Source organism: Salmo salar, chromosome 13, assembly GCF_965601325.2.
Source record: "Salmo salar chromosome 13, fSalSal1, whole genome shotgun sequence".
In the NCBI taxonomy this organism is placed as follows: domain Eukaryota; kingdom Metazoa; phylum Chordata; class Actinopteri; order Salmoniformes; family Salmonidae; genus Salmo; species Salmo salar.
In genome coordinates, this window is record NC_138303.1 from 63896473 (window position 1) to 63920699 (window position 24227).

General features: G+C 40.0%; 1 protein-coding gene across 1 annotated transcript in view; it reads right to left on the minus strand.

The window, feature by feature from the left end:
• Positions 1-2509: 2509 nt before the first annotated feature.
• The window catches only part of LOC106567547 (kin of IRRE-like protein 3), a 368305-nt gene continuing 346587 nt past the window's right edge, over positions 2510-24227 (minus strand). The window contains exons 11-16 of the mRNA XM_014136991.3: positions 17926-18124; positions 16697-16804; positions 16029-16112; positions 15153-15262; positions 14413-14502; positions 2510-4257 (exon numbers count right to left, since the gene is read on the minus strand). Of these exons, the coding sequence (XP_013992466.1) occupies positions 3772-4257; positions 14413-14502; positions 15153-15262; positions 16029-16112; positions 16697-16804; positions 17926-18124 (1077 nt within the window). The 3' untranslated portion in view covers positions 2510-3771. The remainder of the gene's footprint in view (positions 4258-14412; positions 14503-15152; positions 15263-16028; positions 16113-16696; positions 16805-17925; positions 18125-24227) is intronic.

A 24227-nucleotide genomic window follows, 5' to 3' on the forward strand; every position in this document is an offset into this window, starting at 1 on the left:
GTGATACAGTGAATTATAAGTGAAATGATCTGTCTGTAAACAATTACTTGTGTCATGCACAAAGTAGACGTCCTAACCGACTTGCCAAAACTATAGGTCGTTAACAAGAAATTTGTTGAGTGGTTGAAAAACTATTTTTAATGACTCCAACCTAGGTGTATGTAAACTTCCGACTTCAACTGTACATCAGTTTTGCTGGATGGACAAAAAATGAATGCAAACTAGTTTATCTACCCAAATAAACAGCTTTAATCTCAGAAAACAGTGAGAAATACAGAAGAGGAAGGCAATAGGTCAATCTTTTAGCAGGGGAGAATAAACCACAAGACAGCAGCAACTGTACTACTTTTGTACTTCTACAATTGCTGTCAGGCTCCGGGATTGGAATGCAACTACAAAGTTATTTATTTCTGCATTCATAAATATGCTGGACTCTCATTGACATACATACACTATGCTGTATATTTATTTGTTTGAGTTCTTTTTTCCAAATCAAATGCAAGCCTCAAAACAAACAGGCTTGAGTGAGCATCTCCAAATATGTGCTCATCCAGTGTGATTCCCTCAGCAGTTCTATCTTCAACGAGATGCAGGCTCTTAGCAGGCTCACAAGGGATCCCTGGTAAACAGTGGAACTGTAGGAGGAGGTGCAACAATTCAGGATGATTTAACATGTGGTTGAGTTGGCTTATAAACACAGCTCCAATCAACACACATTTGGAAAAGACTGAATCCATTAGAGGATTCCTTATGATTTTACATTTCACTACCGCAAGGAAGATAGTTGTCTTTATGTTTGACTATTGCTTTATTTGAAACTCAACCATTGCTTTTTTTGAAACTTTGTATATAGGCTCAATGCCATTTTTTTGTGTGTGGGTCAGTCCTACTCCTTTTGTATCTTTTGAAGCAATACAACAGTGTTGGATAGACAGGGAAGATAGGAGAGTGAGTCAAAGGGCAGTTGGCGAGATTCAAACCCCTGCTGACTCAAGCATACATGTCTCCTGGTCTCAGCGGCCCTAACAGATGGACCAGACTGGCCACTCCATACATTTTTAGCGTCAACTGTTCCACCATAAAGATACTTTTTGTGATTGTAGCGAGTTGTCATACGACTGTGAGATGTAGAATATCAAAAAGTCATTCTTGTTATAAAAGAAGCCTGAAAATAATGATGTGATAGTCTATACTACAGTGATGGGACTGACTTTGATTGTAGAGCAATCCCTCCCAAAATAATTATATTTAGATGTTTAAAGTAGGATATTGCAGCTTTTTATTACTCAATGGTTTAAGCGCTTCAAAGCTGTTGTTCTTTACATGGATAAGTGAAATGATAGTTGTTCTTTAGATGGATAACTGCAGGCAAATTGTCCCATAAGCAAAACACCTGTCCATTTTGCAGTGTAAACATGAAGATTGAAATTATTAATTGACAAGGACATTAACTCTAAAATGGTACCAATGTAGGGTTGTCCATAATATGACAATATTGGTACAAGTTTAGGACAGCCTCAGTCTCAGCAGGACTTGTTTAAATTCTAATGATGGACACCATACAAATACGCTCACTGCAAGGTCCATTAAAATACCTTTCTGTAATATGACAATAGACCATAGACCAAGGACACCCTTCATTTCTCTGCTTATAGTTATTATAAAAAGTCACCTCTATGTTGTCCAGATTAGGACAGCCATCTCTTTGTTGTAAGGCATATGATAATCAGTCATTATGAATGGTGGTGCTGGTCATTACCAAACAGGCAGGGTATGGATGGAGGCTGCATTCAAATATCAAAATACATTGGGAAGTCATTTGGTTTATAAATTACATACTGGTGATTGTTTATATTGGTGTAATGACTTGCAATTAGAGAATTAACAAATGCCTTATTAATGATTGGAAACTGTTACCCAAATGAGTCATTTGCTTTTGAACGTAGTTGAGAGAGGAATTAAGATTTGTTGGCTTTTTGTTGTATGAGACAATGCTTCACTGTGAGGATGCTCATATTGGCACTCTCAACTTAAAATCCCAAAAGATCCCACGCAACCGTCATCATATTGAGTTGTTTCATATCCTATTGAGTTATATTGATCAATAGTAATTATTTAATGAAGTCATAGTACAGTAGGACCTCAAAGACACAAACCCCAGTGTTACAGATTGATTGCTCAACCGAACTGACAATATCAAACTGGGATGTGTAAAAGTAAAACACATGTAAATATGCAATCAATATTTTTCTATAAAGGTTTGGTGTGTTTTATTTTAAGTGAAATTCAAAGTTACAGACATTTCTGTGTTCCGAACTACCTACATTCTCAGCGAGTTCATATGTTTGAGGTCCTACTGTAGTAAATGTTAATTATATTGTTTGCTAACCACCTTCAGTATTTACTCTTGAACAGAACCACCTAATTGTCACTTTTCAAACTGAATAGTACCATTTGAGACAAAACTTAAAACAGTGGGCACCAAGTCATTGTAACCACAGAGGCAACAGACAGAAAAAAGTTACTTTATCTTCATCGCCGTCATTTAGTGGTCAAATCACAGTACACAAAAATGCTGGATTTACAGAGCTCCAGTGTAAACAACACGATATCATCTAAGTATGGCAAGCCACAAAAATTAGAACAGCTCCAGCAGAGATGACATTGTATTTGGCTCCACAGCTATCTGCTCACACATATAAGATCAGGCTGCAAGTGTCTCACATTGAATGGAAAAGTACAGATGATAAGGTCCTTGACCCTTTCTCTGATGTGTAAATATGACACTGTCCTTTCAGAAGAAAAAAAAAACAGTTCCAGGAACCGACGGTTTGTGAGTGAACAAAGCAATTGAAAAGTCAGCTCAAGTGAAGTAGTACAACAGTATGACACATCCACTTCTCCATGCATTTATCTATGATCTGTGACTCAGTAATGAACTTTCACAAGGCATACATCAAAAAGGCAAAAAAAATCACCATAAATCCAAAATAAAGGAATTTACCTAGATAACCAAAAGGGACAAAATCTATAATCCGTTGAGTTTTAAAGTTGTCCAGGTGTAGGGATATTAGACCTGCAGGTCAGCCAGTTGGCAAGGTGGTCGTCTTTATTACATTGCCTGCCGCTCACACCATATGTCCTCAGAGGTTTCATTATCCATCTAAGGATATTGTTTTGCACCTACAAGAAATGCCTTGGGTGGATTTTAACAATACCCCTTTGTTCTTCAAACCCCAACCGGGCAGCTGAACATAGGCCCAAGAGTTTGTCTTCCTCCATAATGAAAATAAACTTTTAAACAATAATACCTACAGCTGTGCATTTTGAGGCAGTCCACTAGCTGAAACAGAATAGGGGACAACAGCAGAGCATTTTCATTTAGAAAGTGGACTTTTGATTGTCATCTTTTTTTCCACCAATTGTAGCTCTCAAGGTTATGATCTTTTTTGTTTAAAAAACCTGTTTCAAGGGGAATAGAGTGAACCCCATTTAATCCAAATAACATGTAAAAAGAGTGGTACGTACAATGTCCATATTACAACAGCCTCAGTCTCAGCAGGACATCAGGCTGTCCTAATATGGACACCGTAGTTGCCCACCGTCTGCCAAAGGTGGAATACTGCATCATCTCCCTCGGGTGGACCAGAGTACAAACCAAACAAAAAATAGCACTGTATACCAGTCAGGCAGTGTTTCTTAAAGTGTCCAAAGGTGCTATCCTCGACCCATCCTGTCCGAACCCACCCCCATCCATAGCTCCTTCTGCCATTACACATGGGTCTGCATGCGTTTCTGCAGCGGCCGTGTCTGGTCTGAGTTCTGCGAGGACGACTGTGAGTAGTGGGAAGATGAGGAGGCGGCCGAGGCCTTGCTGTCCTTGTCAAACTGCACGTAGCCGTCCTGCTTGCTGTAGCTGCTCACGCTGCTGTCACACTGCGTGTCGATGAAGGAGTTGGAGTCACTAAGTGAGCCTCGCTGGAACTCGCGCTCGCACAACTCGATAGAGCTGCTGCCCATGCCAAGCACAAAGCGCTGGCTGTAGTCGTACAGGCGGTTGGGCCCAGCACCTAGCGTGTTGTAGATGTTTGTGAAGGACATGCCCGTAGGCACACGTTGCTTTCCCATGGTGGATGAAGAAGAAGCCAAAGGGTTTCTGACCTCAGCGCCGCTGGTCTGGTTGGCGGCCATTGACATAGTCGGGGTGCCATGGTGCTCCTTGAAGGTATTGACACTGTAATAGCCATTGGTTGGATCCTTGTGGAGGAGAGGGGACAAAGACACAAAGGGAGGTGTTAATTTATTGTAAGGATAGGAGACGAATAAAATGGAAGGCATGTCAGTGCAGTTACTATTTTGGTAGTTGTTATTGTGATTGCAATCGAACTGGTCATTGTTAGCCAAAGAACATCTCAGGTCTGAATCACAGATAGCCGTTCCTATCTAAACTAATTTTCTCATTAGGCACAATGGTGATAGTAATGAAATGTATCTTGCCAGTATTGCCGAGGGCCACTAGGTGCTCAGGTTTAGTGTCCGATCAAGAGAAGCATTGTGCCGAATTGGAGCAAGTCACCTAAACTAAACAACACCAAACAGTGTTGTGTGTAGAATATTTTATGCTATTTGCACCATGACTCCTGCATGCTTTGTTGACTATGAACTTGCTTGTTTACCTGAAACATTTTTTTTAAATATATTTTATATTATATTTTGTCTGTCCCAGACAATGTTTGTTCCCACACTCACAACTCTGACTCTATTGTTTACACGGACTCTTGGCCTCCGATCCTATTCTAACCACCTCTCACCGGCTTTGTATTCATGTTATCTGATTAAATTTCTGTACAATATGATCTTGTTACCATCTAAAAGCCTGGGTTTTCTGCACGTTAACACGAGAATCTTATTACCTAAAATTGAGAAGGTAGGAGGAGGTGTGTTATCATTTGTTTTCTTGGGTGTAGAACTTTATTTTTGTGTCCAGTTAGTGCAATTTATTTAAAGTTGCCTTGCTAACTTCAGTAGCTAGCTAGCTACCAGCGCAAGTGTGCAGTTTTCTCAGCCAAAATGGTAGAATAGCCAACGCTGAATTGCAAGCGAGGGTTGACCTCTGCCTGAGATCAGTTTCATGAAGAAGGATGAACAGGTGAGAGCGTTCAATACCAACTGGTATCAAATGTATAGCTGGTTAACATCAAGCCGCCTGTAATTGCACATTACGATGCTTTACATACTGAACATCTTTTCTGGGATGTCGAAAACAATTATGAATGATTTGATAGCTTCCATCGCATCATCCATTAAATGTTAGATTAAAGAGAGAGGTTGATGCAGCACATTTTTTCGCGTGCGCTCAAGTAAGCTTTGCACTTTCCTCCGGTATTTATTTGGCAAAGATGATAACACGTAATCACTCCGGACAGACACAAGCAAAAACTCATGACATAAATGTTGCCGCAGCCTGGGCTACACCTAAACATTTACAAATCTGACATGCTGTATGGGATGAAAATTAGACAGTTCTTCTGTCTGATCAACTGTAGGCTACTAATAAGAGCAGCTGCATACAGCCTATGTGCCCTGTCCATTTGGTCAGGGTAAACTAATTGGTAACGTTATGTATTTATAGTCAATTTGTGTGTCAGGAGAAAATGTGAATTTGATCAAATTTAGATTATATCCAAAATTGGGCTGGCTAGGCTGCCTATATGTTTTAAATCAAAAATTATTACCTGGAATTAATCAATCGACATACTAGTGATGGCAGATGTGGGATTTGTTTTTATTAGGCCTACAATTGCATGGGCCTGCATGATGCAAACATGCATAAAGCAAGCTCAGCCCTGTGAGTTCTATTGTCTATCAGTTGTTGTCTGGGTAGAGGAAATCCCCCTCCTAATCTAGTCTAAATATAATTTATATGGACAAATATAAGGTAACTGCAGTTTGACAGGGTTTTCATCCCCCCCAGGGCCAGGAGTTTTTTCAAACCACGTAACTTGATTAGGAAAAACTGGTCCCATCATAGCCCATATAAAACCTTAGTTACAGCTGATTAATCACTGTCATACCTTATAGGGTGCAGAGTTTTCCTAGTTAGGTAAATTTATAAGGAAAAATTCCAGGCCCCAAGGGGTAAAATTTGCCCCACCGCTCTGGGACCTATGGTACCACCAGTCTGCTTGCAGTTGTCATTTATTGTAAGGTATGTGGATGATCAAGGCTTTATTCAGGAATGTTTCTTGGGCTACTTTGATGTGCCAAGTGGGCAAGATGCGCATTCTGTGTTTGAAGTTATGAATTTTGAGATGTCTGATTTAAATTCATAGAGAGAGATCCTCTGTTTGGACCACCACCCAGGACAATGGATCGGATCCCAGCAGGCAACCCAAAACAACGGCGCCGCAGAAGGGGCAGACGGAGTGGTCTTCTGGTCAGGCTCCGTAGACGGAGGCACATCGCCCACCGCTCCCGAGTATACTACTCGCCAAGGTCCAGTCTCTTGACAACAAGGTAGACGAAATCTGAGAAAGGGTTGCCTTCCAGAGAGACATCAGAGATTGTAACATTCTCTGTTTCACGGAAACATGGATCAATCGGGATACGTTATCAGAGTCGGTACAGCCACCTGGTTTCTTCATGCATCGCGCCGACAGAAACAAATATCTCTCTGTTAACCTGTTAGGGCTAGGGGGCAGTATTGACACGGCCGGATAAAAAACGTACCCGATTTCATCTGGTTACTACTCCTGCCCAGTAACTAGAATATGCATATAATTTGGATAGAAAACACCCTAAAGTTTCTAAAACTGTTTGAATGGTGTCTGTGAGTATAACAGAACTCATTTGGCAGGCCAAAACCTGAGAAGATTCTGTACAGGAAGTACCCTGTCTGACCATTTCTTGTCCTTCTTGATTATCTCTATCCAATACAGGGGATCTCTGCTGTTACGTGACACTTCCTACGGCTCCCATGGGCTCTCAGAAGGCGGCAAAAAGCTGAATCGTGGCTTTGCAGGCTCTGGCTGAAAAAAAGTAGCGCGTTTGGATAGTGGCCGGTCACAGTACTATGAAACTCAGGCTTGTGCACGAGGGGATCCCATGGTTTTTATTTTCTCTCTCTTTGTACGTATACACGCTTTCCCAGTCGGAATATTATCGCTTTTTTACGAGAAAAATGGCATAAAAATTGATTTTAAACAGCGGTTGACATGCTTCGAAGTACGGTAATGGAATATTTAGAAATTTTTTGTCACGAAATGCGTCGTGCGCGTGACCCTTATTTACACTTCGGATAGTGACCTGAACGCATGAAGAAAACGCCGCTTTTTGGATATAACTATGGATTATTTGGGACCAAACCAACATTTGTTATTGAAGTAGCAGTCCTGGGAGTGCATTCTGACGAAGAACACCAAAGGTAATCAAACTTTTCTAATAGTAAATCGGAGTTAGGTCAGGGCTAAACTTGGTGGGTGTCAAAATAGCTAGCCGTGATGGCTGGGCTATCTACTCAGAATATTGCAAAATGTGCTTTCACCGAAAAGCTATTTTAAAATCGGACACCTCGATTGCACAAAGGAGTTCTGTATCTATAATTCTTAAAATAATTGTTATGTTTTTTTTTAACGTTTATCGTGAGTAATTTAGTAAATTCACCGGAAGTGTTCGGTGGGAATGCTAGTTCTGAACGTCACATGCTAATGTAAAAAGCTGGTTTTTGATATAAATATGAACTTGATTGAACAAAACATGCATGTATTGTATAACATAATGTCCTAGGCGTGTCATCTGATGAAGATCATCAAAGGTTAGTGCTGCATTTAGCTGTGGTTTTGTTTTTTGTGACATTATATGCTAGCTTGAAAAATGGGTGTCTGATTATTTCTGGCTGTGTACTCTGCTGACATAATCTAATGTTTTGCTTTCGCTGTAAAGCCTTTTTGAAATCGGACAGTGTGATTAGATAAAGGAGAGTCTTGTCTTTAAAATGCTGTAAAATAGTCGTATTTTTGAGGAATTTGTAATTCGCGCCACGCCTATCATTGGATATTGGAGCAGGTGTTCCGCTAGCGGAACGTCTAGATGTAAGAGGTTAAACGTGTTAACTCTTGCAATGCTGCCGGCCCAGACTGCATCCCTAGCTGCATCCTCAGAGCATGCTCAGACCAGCTGGCTGGTGTGTTTACGGACATATTCAATCAATCCCTATCTCAGTCCGCTGTTTCCACATGCTTCAAGAGGGCCACCATTGTTCCTTTTCCCAAGAAATCTAAGGTAACTGAGCTAAACAACTATCGCCCCGTAGCACTCACTTCCATCATCATGAAGTGCTTTGAGAGATCATATCACCTCTACCCTACCTGACACCCTAGACCCACTCCAATTTGCTTACCGCCCCAATAGGTCCACAGATGACGGAATCACACTGCACACTGCCCTAACCCATCTGGACAATAGGAATACCTATGTAAGAATGCTGTTCATCGATTACAGCTCAGCATTTAACACCAGAGTACCCTCCAAACTCGTCAATAAGCTCGAGACCATGTGTGCAACTGGGTCCTGGACTTTCTGACGGGACAACCCCAGGTGGTGAGGGCAGGAAACAACATCTCCACCCCACTGATCCTCAACACTGGGGCCGAACAAGGGTGCGTTCTCAGCCCTCTCCTCTACTCCCTGTTCACCCATGACTGCGTGGCCAGGCACGCCTCCAACTCAATCATCAAGTTTGCAGACGACACTACAGTGGTAGGCTTGATTACCAACAACGACAAGACGGCCTACAGGGAGGAGGTGAGGCTCCTCGGAGTGTGGTGTCAGGAAAATAACCTCACACTCAACAAAACAAAGGAGATGATCGTGGACTTCAGGAAACAGCAGAGGGACCACCCTCCTATCCACATCGAAGGGACAGTAGTGGAGAAGGTGTAAAGTTCCTCGGCGTGCACATCACGGACAAACTGAAATGGTCGCCCCATACAGACAGCGTGGTGAAGAAGGTGCAACAGCGCCTCTTCAACCTCAGGAGGCTGAAGAAATTTGGCTTGTCACCAAAAACACTCACAAACTTTTACAGATGCACAATCGAGAGCACCTGTCGGGCTGTATCACCGCCTGGTACGGCAACTGCTCCGCCCACAACTGTAAGGCTCTCCATAGGGTAGTGAGGTCTGCACAACGCATCACCGGTGGCAAACTACCTGCCCTCCAGGACACCTACACTACCTGATGTCACAGGAAGGCCAAAAAGATCATCAAGTACAACAACCACCCGAGCCACTGCCTGTTCACCCCGCTATCATCCAGAAGGAGAGGTCAGTACAGGTGCATCAAAGCTGGGACCGAGAGCCTGAAAAACAGCTTCAATGTCAAGGCCATCAGACTGTTAAACAGCCATCACAAACATTGAGTGGCTGCTGACAACATACTGACTCAAATCTCTAGCCACTTTAATAATACAAAATTGGATATAATAAATGTATTACTAGTCACTTTAAACAATGCCACTTTATATAATGTTTACATACCCTACATTACTCATCTCATATGTATATACTGTACTCTACACCATCTACTGCATCTTGCCTATGCCGTATATTTATATGTACATATTCTTATTCATTCCTTTACACTTGTGTGTAAAAGGTAGTTGTTGTGAAATTGTAAGATTACTTGTTAGATATTACTGCATGGTCAGAACTAGAAGCACAAGCATTTCACTACACTCACATTGACATCTGCTAACCATGTGTATGTGACAAATAAAATGTGTTTGATTTGATTTGATTTAGAGAAACTCTTTGTCCAAACCTACAATGGCACAGCTGTAATGGAATGTATCTGCTGTTTGTATTTACAGTTAAGTCCCCACATGTTCCCTGATTAAGAGCTGATGAGTACTCCACTCCACTACCATTGTCAACTTTCTCCTGACATAATTTCCGTAGTTGCAATCTACTGCAGAGATAGCCTGCAGAGTTCTGTCATACTATCCAGGTCTGTGCCCAAACAATTCGAGCTTCTACTTTTGGGTCCTGGCTGCTTGGATCTTTAATTTAAAGACCCTTGCTCCCTTCGGTCTCAACGTAGACTTTGATCTGAAGCCATTCTTGTGATTATTGTGATTGGTATTGTAAATGTTTGTAGGCTTATGTAGCCAAATTGTATCTATGATCGTACGCTATCCATTTATGTTTTGTGTATGCTATTTTAATATGAGAATTAACCAATGATATCAGGCCACAGCCGGCCATGATTACAGACACCTGTGTGTCTTTTGACACTATATAAATGAGTCATCCCGCAGTGTTTGTCATTATACCCTGATGAAGACAGCTTGTCTGTCGAAACGTTGGACATAAATATTTTTGCATCTGAGCTCCTAGAGTGTGCAGCTCTCCTTTATTTTTTTAAGTGTTCCACTCTGCTTGCCAGCACCTCGCCTAAATAGGTGTGCGTTTCTTTCTTTCTTTTATTGCCTTACCTCCCTAATCTTACTACATTTGCACACACTGTACATAGATTTTCAATTGTGTTATTGACTGTACGTTTGTTTATCCCATGTGTAACTCTGTGTTGTGTTTGTCGCACTGCTTTGCTTTATCTTGGCCAGGTCGCAGTTGTAAATGAGAACTTGTTCTCAACTGGCCTACCTGGTTAAATAAAGGTGAAATAAATAAATTAACTGAAGCCACTACGTCTCATGTGCTCACTCATTCACTGGCACAATGTTTCCCTTCCAAGCACAGTGAGTACCCCTACCAATTTTCTCTCCTTACTGTATGTAAAGTCAATCACTTACACAATCACGTTACTACACAAAGATTTTACTCCTTGCTTAGACTAACTCATTCTTAGCTATGTTGTCTAACTGTGTAGTGTCCTTTGTCATTGTTTTTTGTCTTCCCAGTTAAATCCTGTCCTCTGAACACCTCAACCCATGCCACACACCCTCATTCAATCACTGCAGTGATCCCTTTCCAACACTGTGTAAGTAGCCCTCTCATTCCCCTTCCCCATAATATTGTACTATAAATGTCTTTATTTAAATGCTTTAGGTTAAAATAATTAATATTTGATGATTTTTGAAGCACACTTTGTGGTCTCCGTGCGTTCTGCGCCAAAACCGTGGGTCTCCCATCCTCCTTAATTTTTCAAGTCACCAGCCTCCACTGATTTCTACCCATTGCAAGACCCACTGGTTGATGCTTATTTATAAAACCCTCTTAGGCCTCACTATCACATACAACACCCGTTCTGCCAGTCACATTCTGTTAAAGGTCCTCAAAGCACACACATCCCTGGGTCATTCCAATTTTCACTTAGCTGCAACTAGCGACTGGAACGAGCTGCAAAAAACACTCAAACTGGACAGTTTTATCTCCATCTCTTCATTCAAAGACTCAATCATGGACACTTGTGGCTGCTTCGCATAAGGTATTGTTGTCTCTACCTCTTTGCCTTTTGTGCTGTGCCCTTTGTGTCTGTGCCCAAATGTTTGTACCATGTTTTGTGCTACTGCTATGTTGTGCTGCTGCCATGCTGTGTTGTTTTCTTAGGTCTCTTTTTTATGTATTGTTGTGGTGTCTCTTGTCGTGATGGGGTGTTTTGTCCTACTTTTTTTTTTTTATCCCAGCCCCTGTTCCTGCAGGATGCCTTTTGCTTTTTGGTAGGCCGTCATCGTGAATAAGAATTTGTTCTTAAAACTGACTTGCCTAGTTAAATAAAGGTTAAATACATTTTTTTTAAATAAAAAGATAACTCACTGAAAGATTGATGATTACAGTTTGAAAGAAGATCATCTGTTCCCTTATCTGCGTCAGCACAGTCATACAGAAACATCTAATTTCTGCCATTCCTCTTTTGATGAGCCAGTCATTGGCTTTCATTTGAACCGGGAAGAGTTATGCTGCGTAGTTTCGGTTATGAATATATGTACTTAATGATGAAATATAAATACTTTGAGGCACCGCTTACATTATTGGTGTTCAGTGTGAGGCTGATCCCCTAACTGTTTCTTCAACAAAGAGCATCAACATAGAGTAGGGTAAAGGGTCAGTTTGACATTTCCCACACTTATTGTTAAGGTAAGAAATGGGGAAGGGTAAGGGGATCCTAGATCTGTACCTAGGGGACACTTCACCCGGAGTGCATAAGCAGAGTATAAACTTGACTTCTATGTCAGGCTTCATCAACAGGTATTTATGCCCTAATCCTAGGTGGTCTCAAGCTGTGACACAGCAACAGCCATTGTTTCTCATGTATTCAAATGCTTGCCTTATTGTGACCAAGGTCAGTCACATCCAAATGAACTGCTATTCATAAGAATGATGGGAAAACGAAGAAACAGGCTGATGCGTGCGAACATGTGAAAAATAGATTACTTGCTTTTGGGGTGTGAAATAGTCACCTCCCACGAAGACAAATAAATCCTGCTATCAGCCAATTAAATGGCCTTGATGATATCACATGTAGGAGCAGCATACTGTATGTGGAAAAATTGCCACGGCAGTTTATTTTCAGTCACGGCCTACGTGTGTAAAGCATTTTCCCCCCTTCCTTCTCTTATTCTCTCTATGTTACTCCATTTCCTTTCTTGAAATTAACTGATTATTCGATTCCTGGAGGAGGGAGATAGACTTTTCCTGCCGACATTCCAAAGGCGGAAAAATACTAACTTTGCTGTCAGAGCAAGCAGATTCTGTATCTTTGTCTGTACTTGTGGCAGGGGGCTATTGCAAATAACTATTAGAGATGGCAATATAAAAGGGATGGTACACCAAGCAGCAGCATATCAAGAGTGGGAATTGAATTAGCCGAGGAAGAGGAAGGTTTATGAGAATATATCAGCAGATAACACATCTGACCTGGGAGATGGAGAAGGGGTAGCCTCACAGATAAGAGTCAGAGTCCAGGTTCAAAGGTGTCATGGAACAGGCTTAAATAAAGCCTTTGAAAGTGCAAGTTTCCAATATCCCAAATGATTTTGCATATCCGTGCCTATTTCCAGATTACCTAGTCTGTTATCATTTAATTCAAACAGTTTGAGCAATGCCAAAGGGCTTAAATGTCTGGATGAACTGACAATACCATAAGTTGAAACAAAGAGTAGATCTTTGCTTTATGTGAACTAACCCTTTAATGCTTCATACTGCAGTAGAGCACACATTTTAGTCTGTCAATTACAGACCACTGAACAGCCTACATACCCCACATGCCCCACAATCCTACTCCTTATCCACAATAATGATGGTGACCTCTTAATGCATTTGGATGAATCTTTCCTCCCGCATATCATACTTGGTTATATACAGTGGGGTCCAACATTTTTTGATCCCTTGATAAAGATGAGCAAAAAAGACTGTATAAAATAAATATAAATACCGAGCTGTGATGTATGCTAAAAAACAATAATAATATTATTTTATACTAATACAATTGCTCAGAGAAAGAGATTTAGTTTAACTAATACAATTATTGGATCCCCTGTTTTCAATACTCCAGCACCCTCCCCTTGCGAGGATAACGACACTGAGCCTTTTTCTAAAATGTTTTTTGAGATTGAAGAACACATTGGAAGGGATCTGAGAGCATTTGTCCATACATACTATTTCCAGTTCATTGATATCCTTTGTCTGTGCTTATGGCTGCCCTAAATCAATTCAAAACCACAGGTTTTCAATGGGGTTCAAGCCCGGAGACTGAGATGGCCATTGCAAAATGTTGATTTTGTGGTCAATTAACCATTTATTTATGGGTTTTGATGTACATGGGGTTATTATCTTGCTGGAAGATCCACTTGTGGCCTAGTTTCAGCTTCCTGGTAGAGGCAACCAGGTTTTTGGCAAAAATATCCTGGTACTGGGTAAAGTTCATGATGCTGTTGACCTTAACAAAGGCCCCAGGACCAGTGGAAGCAAAATAGCCCAAATAACATCAAATATCCACCACCATATTTTACAGTAGGTATGATGTAAATGTAAATGTAAATGTATGAGGTACTTTTCTGCATATGCTTCCTTCTTTCCACGCCAAACCCACCACTGGTGTGTGGCCAAAGAGCTTTATTTTTATGTCATTCAACAAATGTACATGCCTAGAGTTTGCTAAACGGCATTGGCACTTTGATTGGAACCAGTGCAATTGTCAAATGACATGAAAATAGAGCTCTTTGGCCAAACACACCAGTGGTGGGAGATGAGAGATGCTTATGCAGAAAATATCTAACATTCCTTAAATCTGAGCAGAAAAACCAAGTCATTCTTTGTGAAAAATAACAAACAGAATAGGAGTACTAACTGAATAGAATACATGTTCCTCCTTGAACTACAATATGGTGTACATTTTAGGACATTTCTACTAATATTGTATCACTGCCCCCTGTATACCTGTTTCTGTGCCCACCTTAATGTGCTGGAACTCCTTCTCTTCCTCTTGTAGGACCTCCAGCTGCTTCAGCACAGACTCCTGCGCCTGGAACTCCCCTCGCTCAATCTGAGACACCAAGGGAGCAGACATGTCACTCACAGGCCGTTTGATATGCATGTAGTATTAGGGATGTAGTGGGGGGTAAACACATGCAACACTGTTTACGCACCTTTTTATTTAGTTAATAGCATTTAAGTGCCTATTTACACGAAATAAGCATGGTTGTCCATCTGGGAGAGATTACAGGGTTTACCACTTTTCTTTTTTAACACTATATCCCTGAGTAAAATGCCATGTCTATTTGAGCTCTTTGGGTTTGTGTGTTTGCAGAAAGTCTATTAGATAGATACAGATGTATGATCTTAATTTGATCACCCTGTTGCAGGAGACGTTTAAAAAGTGTAGTGTATTTGAGGTTAAAGGCTGCTAAAGTTTAATTTCCATTAGATTTTCTAAAACAAATATCCATCAATTATAATCCACATTATAACTCACATTTCCTGTTGCTGTAGGAATATTTTCCTGCTGTTTTTAGGAAACTGGCTCAAATTAAGATCCTATACCTGTAGATGTACTGTAGAATGGAAAATGCTCTTCAATGAACTGTCGACTAGAACATTTTCAATTGATTCTGATGTACTACATACAGTGTGTATCGATGGACTCGCATATTACATGCAGAGAGGAGAGATGAGGTAGAGTAGCGTTCAATTTACCATTATCTGCTTGATGGCTGTATGCTCCTCCGTTTCCCGAGCTGCGTTGTGATCCTTGTGAACAATCTCCACCCGGATGTCGTTTTTTGCCGAAACCACTCCTTTGAGATCTGGAGAGAGACAGGGAAACTGATGGGCACCACTGACATAAGTCAACTGGCACTAGATCATACCACATTTGTGCGGCCTCAAAAGCTGCTCAGATATCTTGATGGGAGCTTGAAGCATTTATGAATGTTTAGATTATAAAAGTGTCATGCTGCTTATTTATGTGTTATAGACCTTATATAGGCCACTGACTGTATACTAGAGTGTCAATGAAATTGGTGATAATTATATACTGTACAATCCTATCCTTATGTTGGTAGGCTCCTTATTCTGTAAACAGACAGCAGTGATTGCTGACGTTCATGGACATTAATCACATGGATATTTATGTATGCAGCACGTATGCATGGTACTAGTGAAATAAACGTAATTGCTTTATCGACAGCCACTGACATTGTAAAATCATCTACAATCATATATACCAGCCTCTCCAGGATTAAGCTGGGGTTTGTGTGATGTTTGCGGACATTTTAGTTCTGACATTTTGCATGGCAATATGCAATGATTGTCAAATTTGTTGTGAAAATGTGCTGTAGAGGGAAAAGGTTTGTTGACTTGTGGCTTGATTGAACCATAATGCGGTAAATGTGCAGTGATTGGTTGAAATTGCGAGTCTTCTATTTGTACTGCGGTGATGGGTCAGTAATATTGTAATGATTTGACTGATTTATGAGGAAAAGATGCAGTGATTGGCCAATTAGCAAACCCTTGCATAATATGCCGGGAATTGCAGTATCCTGGAGGGACCTATATACAAAGGTGACTTACTCTCGGTTTTCATTTTGCCTGCAAGGTCTCTCTGGCAAGAGGCGATGGAGACGGGTAGGGAGGACATGACGAGGTGAACGTCTTCTGGGGTAAACAACAACAACAACAGCAACAACATGGTTAACAGCAGATAACATTGACCGGATATCTGTGGGCTGTATCTCTAAACTGAACGTCTTCTGTTGTAAACAACAACAGTGTACATCGATCAGATATCTGTGTGCTGTATCTTGACACCCCACTGTATAGGATGGGCTTTAAATCAGATAAGGATATTGCTTTAGGGCACCAGACGGCTTCAAGCAAGAAGTATTATGTTAGAGTCTGGCTGCAGATAACTCTCAGCTTTTTAGGTCCGTAAATGGGCACTTTGCAATAGATTTGATAAAAAGGGAGGGAAATAGAAGTACCATAGTTTCAGCTTTATGTCCAATCAAATCTGTAATCTCAAAGGATTTCTTATAGTTGAGTTGATATCCTAAAACCATGAAGCTTAACATTCCAATGGGAATCATATTAAGCACTACATAGCATATTGATATGCATAGAAAAACATTTTTGACTGTGAAACCAAGAGCGTCTACTGAACCCTTTTACTGTGAAACCAAGGGTGTTTTAATGAACTCTTTGGCTGTCCCAGAAAGCATAGGGTTTTAAAATGCACTTACTCCTCTGGAAGCGGGCACAGCAGAAGGCGCCCAATGTGCCCATGAGAACAATGAGGGCAAGAAAGGCCCCCACAGCCACTCCTATGATTACAGCCAATCGGAGGGACTCTGAGAAGACATGGAGGAAAGACATTGGTTCGGTGTCCAAGTCCTGATGAGACTGAGGCTGATATGGACACCGTACAGGGTGGTTCAGTCATACAGTTAATTCAAGAAAAAAAATCAAGGGACACATTGTTTTGAACCACAGTAGTCTTACATCATGTCATATACACTGAGTGTACAAAACATTAGAAACTGCTCTTTCCATGTCGAAAGAGAAAACCTTTTACAGTACCATTTACAGCACTGACACTTGACACCCATTATGCACATTTACTTCAAATGGCTGAGAGGTTTACCACTTTATAACAAGTGATGTTCTAAATGTTGTGAATACGTTCATAGGCTTCAGGGGTTGATTGGTTGAAGGGAGTTGTCTTAAAGATCAGTGTATAAGCCTGTGGCTAGTCAAGATCTAGTTAATTAATTCACTTTAAGAGCAAGGTTGCCTCTAGTAAGATCCTCCATTGAAATGAATTGTTACAGAATTGGAATTTCCACGATCCCTTTGAAAACAGATAGTTTAGTACTTCAGAAGGAAGAGACCTAATAAAAAGGGGAAATAAATGAGAGAACATCATCTCATTTAGAATAAATATTTCAAATAACTCATATGTGAAGCTTTAACCAATTGAGGCGTCGTAAATTAGATTACAAATTGGATGCCGTTGCAGAATTTCACAGATTGAAATTGTTGACATTTACCCAAGTAAAAGGCTTATCACGAAGTCATTGTCCTCATGCTTGAAGTGATCACGGCAATATCCTTACTCTCCCAGGCATAACTGCACTTCCACAAAACACACAAACTCTCTGCCTCTCTCTTTAATTTACCCACTTTCTCTCAGATCCCAAATCTCTGTCTCAAACACATACTCTCTCACCCACATACATGTACCAACACAGACCACACCGTTTGATACAAAAACACACGTGTCCACTGCGTAAACATTCTGAGAAAACACACAGTGTGGTTAGACTTTAGAACAACAGAGAGAAAGCTATAACATGGCAAACTTAGCAAACAAGGCATTTATGGTAAGTGCATGAAAGCTGGCATCTTTATACACATCTGCCATTGATTGAATGAGGAATTGATTGAAGTGGTACAAAGGAAGTTTGTGTACCTTGTTCCTTCAGTGTAATGATCTCTGTGTCGGACCCAAAGCTGTTCCAGGCAGTGCAGTTGTAGATGGTCTGGAAGTCAGCAGGGACGATGTTACTCATGGTGAGGGTGGAGATGACCCCCTCCTCAGTGCTCACCGTCTCCACGGTGTATCGGCCAGACGTCCCTGACTCCAAGACTGTCTCCTTCCACGACCAGGCCTATGGCAGAAAAAACTGTGAGAATTATACGTTACAGATGGGGACACAAGCACACCGTAACACAGCCATATGTACACGCACCACACACACACACACACACACACACACACACACACACACACACACACACACACACACACACACACACACACACACACACACACACACACACACACACACACACACACACACACACACACACACACACACACAGGCATCGACGCACGCACACGCACATTCACAACACACCAGCTCCTGACACAAATCAACCGACAAAACCTATTAAAGATAAAAAGTATAATGAGCCTTTGGGTTGGGTTTAATGACTGTCAACTTCTATCTGCAATAAAAAGTCACGGGTTATGTCCTAATGGCACCCTATTCCCTACACTTAAAAGAATGCTGGGTTGTTTGAATGATCCATTTACCGGTTTCCAGTCACTAAGTTGGGTTGTTAAAAAGAGCATGTTTGGGTTGTTGATGCTGGTTTATTGATGTTTAGTTATTGAGATATGACCCAGTGAGTGGGTTAATTCTCCCACCAAATCCAGAAGATCAAAGATATTTATTTTAAGCTTGTGAATTAGGACTGTTGCAACTGTAGCAAGTCTACCAGCGCAGCTGACGTTGAGTGGAATTACTTTTCGACTGACAAATGGCTAAGGCATTGTGGTTGATGGAAAACTGTGAGTAAGGTTACTAATTATCCATCAGATCAAATAGACCTAGCTATCATAATTACGTTAGCAACCCCATGCATGCTCGGTCGAGCATTAGCTATTTAGCTACTTAGCTAACGTTTTCTAACGGTTGTCTCTAGTTACCATAGCCACAAAGTCAAAATTGTCTATACTAAAAAAATATATATTTAAGGCTAGGGTTAGGCATAAGGTTAGCAGTGTGGTTAAAGTTAGGGTTAAGGTTGGCATTATATTTAAAATCAGATTTTAAGAAGATCAAATGTAGAAATACAGTGCCTTCAAACGTATTCACAACTCATACTTTCCCACATTGTGTTGTGTTGCAGTCTGAATTTAAAATGGATTCAATTGAGATTTTGTGTCACTGGCCTGAACACAATACCCAATACTGTCAAAGTTTGTCTTTTTTTTTATTAATGAAAAATGAAAAGCTGAAATGTCTTGAGTCAATAAGTATTCAACCCCTTTGTTATGACAAGCCTAAATAAGTTCAGGAGTAAAAATGTGCTTAACAAGTCACCTACTAAGTTGCATGGACTCTGTGTTTAGTGTTTAGCATGATTTTTGATTGACTCCCTCATCTCTGTACCCCACACATGCAATTATATGTAAGGTCCCTCAGTCAAGCAGTACATTTCAAACATAGATTCAACCACAAAGACCAGGGAGGTTTTCCAATGCCTCGCAAAGATCGGTACAAATTGGTAGATGGGTAAAAAAAAACACATTGAATATCGCTTTGAGCATGGTGAAGTTATTAATTACACCTTGGATGGTGTATCAATACACCCAGTCACTACAAACTCAGTTGCCGGAGAGAAAGGAAACCGCTCAGGGATTTCACCATGAGGACTGTAGTGATTTCCATACTATTTGAATATAGGCACTGCCCAAGTCTGATGCGGCGTTGTTTAGAATGCATACAGTCCACATTCGAAGTTACCAAAAGCCAAACGGCAAAAAGCATTCACAGAGATCTAGGGATATGGTGCAAAAAAAAATAATAATCTTTTAGATCTATCAAAAATAATTATCAGATCAAATTTGAGCTTAAAAACACACAAAAAAAATAAAAAAAATAAAGCATCAATAATAGGTAGATAATCTGTGTATATGGTCAGAAGACTGCGTCTATCTAGGAAAGCTTTTCTTCTGTAGGCCTATTGTGTGGTGTATCGTTTTACGTCAGCTAGCTAGCCAATTTAGTGTCATGTGTGTCTTGATTATTTTTTTTAACATTTTAGAGTCATATTCTCTAATCCCCAGGTTGGAACCAATATGGCTGAATATTCTGCCAGGCGACAAAAAGAACATGACATCCAAATCCTTTGTTCTGACTCTTGAGGACAATCACAACTACTCCCTGGCATTCACCATCAGGAATGGTCAAGCTGTAGTTTAGAAGACATTATGTTTCATTGTTGTTGTTTTACATAAAATCATGTTAAATATTGTTACATGGACGGTAGTGGTGCCTGAATGAGTGGGTATACTCAAAATTTGCCTAAATGTTTCCAAACGGCCCACCCTTCGAACAGATAGATGAGGCTGTCAATTGAATCAGAAATTCACAGGTTTCTGATGATACATTTTTTTTAATCTCTTTTAATAGAAAAACAACTAAATTGGATGTTCTAAGTTCATAACAATGCCTAAACCACATCAGGAGACCACTTTTGAGGAATAGGAAAAATCTAAGAAGTATCGATTTGTTAGTGTAGTTAACCTTTAATTAAAGTGTGCAGGCACCTAGCACTGTTGTTACGTTAGCTATGTTTCTGCAGTGTATGAGATGGAGTTTGCAAAACAAATGGTATGATGCAAATAATCCTGATATCATTCTGCCAGGTAGACATAAGCTAATTTGTAGCTAGTTAACATTTAATTGAAAAGGTTTTTGGGAAAGCAGAAGACGCTTAGGCCTATCATTAGCATCACTATATTTTTCCTGTTCCTTAATTGTATGAAACCTAGAAGTTTTACATCATATTATGAGGCATGTTTTATTGTACCTTGCTTCAAAGTAGCCTGTAGCCAAAATCTGACGATAGAAACGTGGAGGAAATTATTTTATAAAGACTTTTTCATGTGCATTTTCCTGTTCTATTGGTTTTCATTCATTGTCTAGCAGCCAAACGCATTATCCTAGTCATATTAGCAACACATAATTGTTGTTGCATCTTTAGATCTCCCCTCTTTTTACATTTCTAAAGGACATTTTCATCTCTGTCCATGAAACTGCTTGCATGTGCGGTGCACATTTTAGAAAAGTGTTTTCACGCAAATTGCATTTTGAAACATTTGTGCCTAGGCCTACTGCCATGTGCATATTGCTGCACCTAGAATGTGACTAAATAAAAGCCTATCAACATTTTAAACTAAACATTTTGATCTGTTCCATATGCCTTAATAATTTATACGGCATATACCCTCTACTACACCACTGCTGGTAGGGGTTGGGGGAGTAGAGGGTAAAGTGGTTACTTTTCTTCAGCCCTATTCCTCAGCTTTAACTGGTAGGGCTGCTGTGATTTTCAAATTATGGATTGTACTTTCAAAGTTTTTGTTTATTTGTTTGTTCCTTATTTATTGTTGTGGATTAATTTTGTAGCTGAAATTAATAGCTGCATTTTTTGGGGGACAATTTGTCTACAATTTGTCATGATTGGCCATATGTCACTTCAACAATTTTATAGATTGTGAAGTAATGTTTTAACATTGTTATTGTTTGTACTTTTAGAAAATGTGCAGATTCTGTAATAGAGAAGGTTTAAAAAAATTACCCAGCAAGAAACTAAGAAATGACCCAATGCTCAGTGAATAAAAATTGAAATAATGATAACCCAGCAATAAATTAAGAAATAACCCACTGCTAGGTCAAAAATACATGAATAACAATAACCCAGCAAAATAGTAAAAAAAATACCACTGTTGGTACAAAGAAACCAAAAAGTATGGGTAAATCAAGTAACATGTTGGGTCATACACCTAACCCAACAGTGCTGGGTCAAAATAACCCAGTGCTGGGTATGTACTATAGTAATCCAGCACTGGGTTACAGAATTGGGTCATTATTGACCCAGCATTTTTTTAAGTCTATATATTTCTCTAGTTGTGACAATGGGCCCTAGTCTAAAGTAGTGCACTGCATAGGGAATAGATTGCCATTTGGGACGCAGACAGGATCACACCAATCACTCCTCTGATTCCATCAATTGGGGCCATTAAACCTCTTCTGGTGTCACATGGTGACATAGAGCCACATGGCATAGAGAGCATATTTAGATTGAACTTTCACTCACAACAGGAAACGTATTAGTATAGGTCAAGGTTGGGATGAATCCCCCCATTTCCGCTGTGGAACGGCTTGGTATTCTGCTGTTATCTAAATGAGGATGACTGACTTCTAATTTTCTATTCACTTGCCTTCACTTCCCTTGATGTATTCCATTGCTAGCATACATATCTATGAGTTCTTTCTCTATGGACCACTACGCCCTCTTGTTTACCTTAGGATAGGATATTCATTAGGATATTCCTGATTAGTCTATGTAAATTACTCAGGGTTGTCCTCACATGACTTACTTTCCTATCTCGCTAGGTCAAGCTCATTCACTTGGTTTGCACTGCCTTAAAGGGATAGTTATCCCAAATTACAAAATGCCATATTGGTTTCCTTACTCTGTAAGCAGTCTACAAGGTAAGAGAACAATCCATGCTGTGGAATGCTAAGGAAGCCAATAAGTCAATGTGTAATTTGGACGATCCCTTTAAGAAGACACTGATGTCAAAATGCATTACACACCATGCACTGTAGCCAATTAGTTTTGTCTTTGTAGCTTATATTTCAAAGTTAAACTACTTTTTAACTTACAGGGCCTTCAGAAAGTATTCACACCCCTTGACTTTTTCCACATTTTGTTGTGTTACAGCCTGAATTTAAAATTGAGGACATTTATATTTTGTGTCACAGATCTACAAACAATACCCCATTATGTCAAAGTGGAATTATGTTTTTAGAAATGTTTATAAATTAATACAAAATCAAAAGCTGAAATCTTTAGAGTGAAGAGGTATTCAACCCTTTTGTTATGGCAAGACTAAATAAGTTCAGGAGTAAAAATGTTCTTACCAGGTCACACAATAAGTTGAATGGACTCACTCTGTGTGTAATAATAATGTTTAACATGATTTTTAAATGACTACCCCATCTCTGTACCCCACACATTTCAAGCACAGATTCAAGTACAAAGACCAGGGAGGTTTTCCAATGTTTCACAAAGATAGGCACCTATTGGTAGATGGGTAAAAAAATAATAAACAAAACTGATATTGAAAATCCCTTTAAGCATGGTGCAGTAATTACTTACAGTTTGGATGGTTTATCAATACACCCAGTCAATACAAATATACAGATGCTGTTCCTAACTCGCCCAGGGATTTCACCATGAGTCCAATGGTGATTTTAAAACATTTACAGAGTTTAATGGTTGTGATAGGCGCTAACTGTGGATGGATCAAAAACATTGTAGTTACGCCACAATACTAACATACTGTAAATTACAGAGTGGAAAGAAGGAAGCCTGTACAGAATAAAAAAAATCCAAAACATGCATCCTGTTTGCAATAAGGCACTAATGTAATAGTACAGAACATGTGGCAAAGAAATAAACTATGTGGTGAATACAAAAGGTTGTGTTTCGGGCAAATCCAAGACAACACATCAGTGAGTACCACTCTTCTTCGTATTTTCAAGCATGTTGGCATGGTGGTGGCTGCATCATGTTATAGGTATGCTTGTCATCTGCAAGGACTAGATCATTTTTTATTAAATTTTTTATTTGTATTTTTATTCAACCTTTTTAACTTCAGTTAAGAAAAAAATCTTATTTACAATGACGGTCTACCCCGGCCAAACCCGGACGACGCTGGGCCAATTGTGCGCTGCCCTATGGGACTCCCAATCACTGCCGGATGTGATACAGCCTAGATACAAATTAATGGTATAGAGCTAAGCACAGGCAAAATCATAGAGGAAAAGTTGGTTCAGTCTGCTTTCCAACAGATACTAGGAGACAAATTCCCCTTCAGCAGGACAATTACCTAAAACACAAGTACAAATATACACTGAAGTTGCTTCCAAGATGACATTGAATGTTCCTGATTGGCCTAATTTACAGTTTTGACTTAAATTGGCTTGAAAATCTACGGCAAGACTTGAAAATTGCTGTGTAGCAATGATCAACAACCAACTTGACAGAGCTTGAAGATTTTTTTAAACAATAACGGGCAAATATTTTAAAATCCAGGTCTGCAAAGCTCTTACCCAGATAGACTCACAACTGTAATTTCTGCCAATGGTGATTCTATCTTAAGGTATTGACTCAGGAGGTTGAATACTT